The sequence below is a fragment of the Megalobrama amblycephala genome, linkage group LG16, assembly GCF_018812025.1.
Source record: "Megalobrama amblycephala isolate DHTTF-2021 linkage group LG16, ASM1881202v1, whole genome shotgun sequence".
Classification (NCBI taxonomy): domain Eukaryota; kingdom Metazoa; phylum Chordata; class Actinopteri; order Cypriniformes; family Xenocyprididae; genus Megalobrama; species Megalobrama amblycephala.
The window spans coordinates 2,090,564-2,093,236 of NC_063059.1; the positions used below are offsets into that span (position 1 = coordinate 2,090,564).

General features: G+C 35.0%; 1 protein-coding gene across 1 annotated transcript; it reads right to left on the reverse strand.

Annotated features, from left to right (window-relative positions):
* Nucleotides 1–1,629: 1,629 nt before the first annotated feature.
* Nucleotides 1,630–2,464, reverse strand: LOC125249490 (ladderlectin-like; the record flags this gene model as incomplete). The annotated part of the gene is made up of 3 exons (XM_048161793.1): nucleotides 1,630–1,856; nucleotides 2,048–2,159; nucleotides 2,321–2,464. Coding segments are annotated over 3 exons (324 nt in total), but the record flags the coding sequence as incomplete, so codon positions are not given.
* Between the last annotated feature and the right edge of the window lie 209 nt (nucleotides 2,465–2,673).

Sequence of the window (2,673 nt, forward strand, 5' to 3'; positions counted from 1 at the left end):
TAGAGAAATAGATATAGCCCTAAATCTAAATGTTGAGCTAAAGATTTAAACTAAACATTTACAGAACATGCAAATTCATGCTTGATGCCAAAATAGTGATACTGCGAAGGCAGAGTTATGCAAATTTGGACACCTGAGTCACATGCAACGGCACGCATTACCCAACTCGATCGGTGTTTGGGGCAGCAGATTCAACATGGTGGTTTCTGGGGCGATCTGTCAGGGACCATAGAGCAGGCGGTAAGAGCCGCATTAAGGGGCTTTAGAGAAGCTGGACCGTCACCTTCGACATCCGGGGCGACTCGAACTCCAATCTGACATGTACGTGCTTTTTTTTTTAAAGAATGTACATATTACATTATTTATTGTTAAAGTCAGTTTTTTTCTTATGATGGAAATCTGCATAATCCAGTTGCCTCGTACTATGCATTGCAATCGATTAACCTTTTTTGAGGATGGTTAAATTTATGAATATTTAAACTAATCTAAATTCATGTTAAGCATTTTGGAATGTCCCAAGTATGCAAATGCAGCGCGAGGGTCACTACGGGTAAACATAAAACCTTACCTTAGGGTACTGCCCCAGTGACAAGCACCATACATTTTTTTTCTGACAGTGTAGGCTACTCAGGGAAAGTAACAGTGAAGACATTGAATTAAATGTAAACACAACTTTTGTGTCTTTATCAGCTTTTCTGCATATATACTGTCCCTGATAATCATCACACATGCACTTACCGCTTGCTTCATTAATGTAAATCCGTTTTAATGAATGAAATGAATGACTTACTCTAACTGTTGCTCTACTCTTCGTCAACACACGCTTGCACCACCTGCTGGTGAGGTCGACTAACAGCAGATGGAGATTATGCTCGGTACTCTACTGCTTTTCCTGCAGTTCTCAGATGTGAAATGTTGAAATTTGAACAACTGAATTTGTGGACGCTAAATAAAATGGACCGAAAATTGCCTGCTGAATATTATAGGTTGTATTTTTAAATAGAATGAATATGTTGGAAGTGAAATCTGAAAGGTGAATATAGATTATTATTGCATTTTTAACAATGAAAATGTGTGTGAAATGTTTTGAATTAAAAAATATCCACAGCTTAAATATACAATCATGTTGAATTTCAGCCCATAAAAATGCAAGCCCTAAAAATACAGTGAATTAAAATACAAGCACGGTTAATGCAATGCATATTTTTTCAACTAGTGCAGTTCAAGATGCTTTTTGTTTCAAAAACATATGGAATTATTTTACTTCCATACAAAATTCCATGTTCACAAATGTAAGTTTTCCTGTAAAAAAAAACAAAAACAAACAAAAAACCTGTTTTACATCATTCAAGAAGGAAATTGAGCTTTATTGACTTAATCTGATTTTGACTGTTTTAGGGTATGGTGCTAATTGACTCCATACTTTTAAACATCTGACCCCATTTGAATTCATGTAAACTCGACCAATTGGGCCGATCGTTACCACACACACACACACACACACACACACTCTCTCTCTTTTTTGTTGTTGTTGATTAAAAAAATCCTCAATTTTCTACACAATATGCTTATATTTTATACATGAATTTGATTGTCCACAATGCACATGCATGTTTTATCAATGCTTTTATTGATTAGAGGAAAGTTTCAGAGAATGCATTAAAGATGATTACATAGAAGAAGAGATTAAAGCTTAGAAAAGATTTAAATGATGTCATTTTTTGGTAAAGATAAGATCAGAAAGTGTACAATCAAAGTAACTGTGGAGCAGCTTGACTGCATATGATCTCACAGGTCTGTAACACAAATATAGCCTATTTGGTTTGAACAGCCCAAATCGTTCCAGCAGCGGTTAGCTGTAGGGTGGAAAAAATGAAGTAAGTTATTCTGATCATTATAGTGGTGTTAAAATCAAAATAACATAACGTTTAACCTATAAGGCTCTTTTAGAAATACAGTTGACTCATTACATGTTACTGTATGATATGAAATTTTAGTATTGTAAATTGTAATTCGAAAGTATTCAAAAATCAGACTGAATTCTCACAGGTCCAGCTGATCTCCACACAGTTCTCTGGACCACCATGATTGTTTGGTTCTATAGAGCACCAGTTGGTGTAGTCAATCACAGTTCCATCAGTCCACAACCACTGTCCATCCTAAAGAGCAAAGACATGATTATAAGAGTGCACTAATGTACACAGAAAGAAGCTAATTAAGTTTTAAATCATCTTCATTAGAAACATTGCATTTACTCTTTAAAGCAGAAATTTCAGTCTTGAGAAACAAATAGGTCTCTTCAGGACACAATTTAACTTACTTGTTCTCCATCATGAGCACCAATCCAAGCACGTGTGGAAGAAGAAGGCAACAGACCCAGCAGAAAATCATGTTCCAGTTTATTATGCACAGATGCGAGATGCGCACCAAGACTTTGGCAGTTTCTCTGAGGAGACAGATTTTTTTATTGTCAATACAAACTCTAATCTTTTTACCATAAAGAGTTACATTTTAGTCGCGTTCAAACAAATTCTGCTCTCATCTATTATTTGCTCAGTATCAGTTTTCTGTATTATTTATTTGCAGAAAAGAACAGATTACTTTAAAAATTAATAAAAAACAACCCATTATATTAAGTGTCTTTAACTACGACTGTACTAACTTTTAAACTAA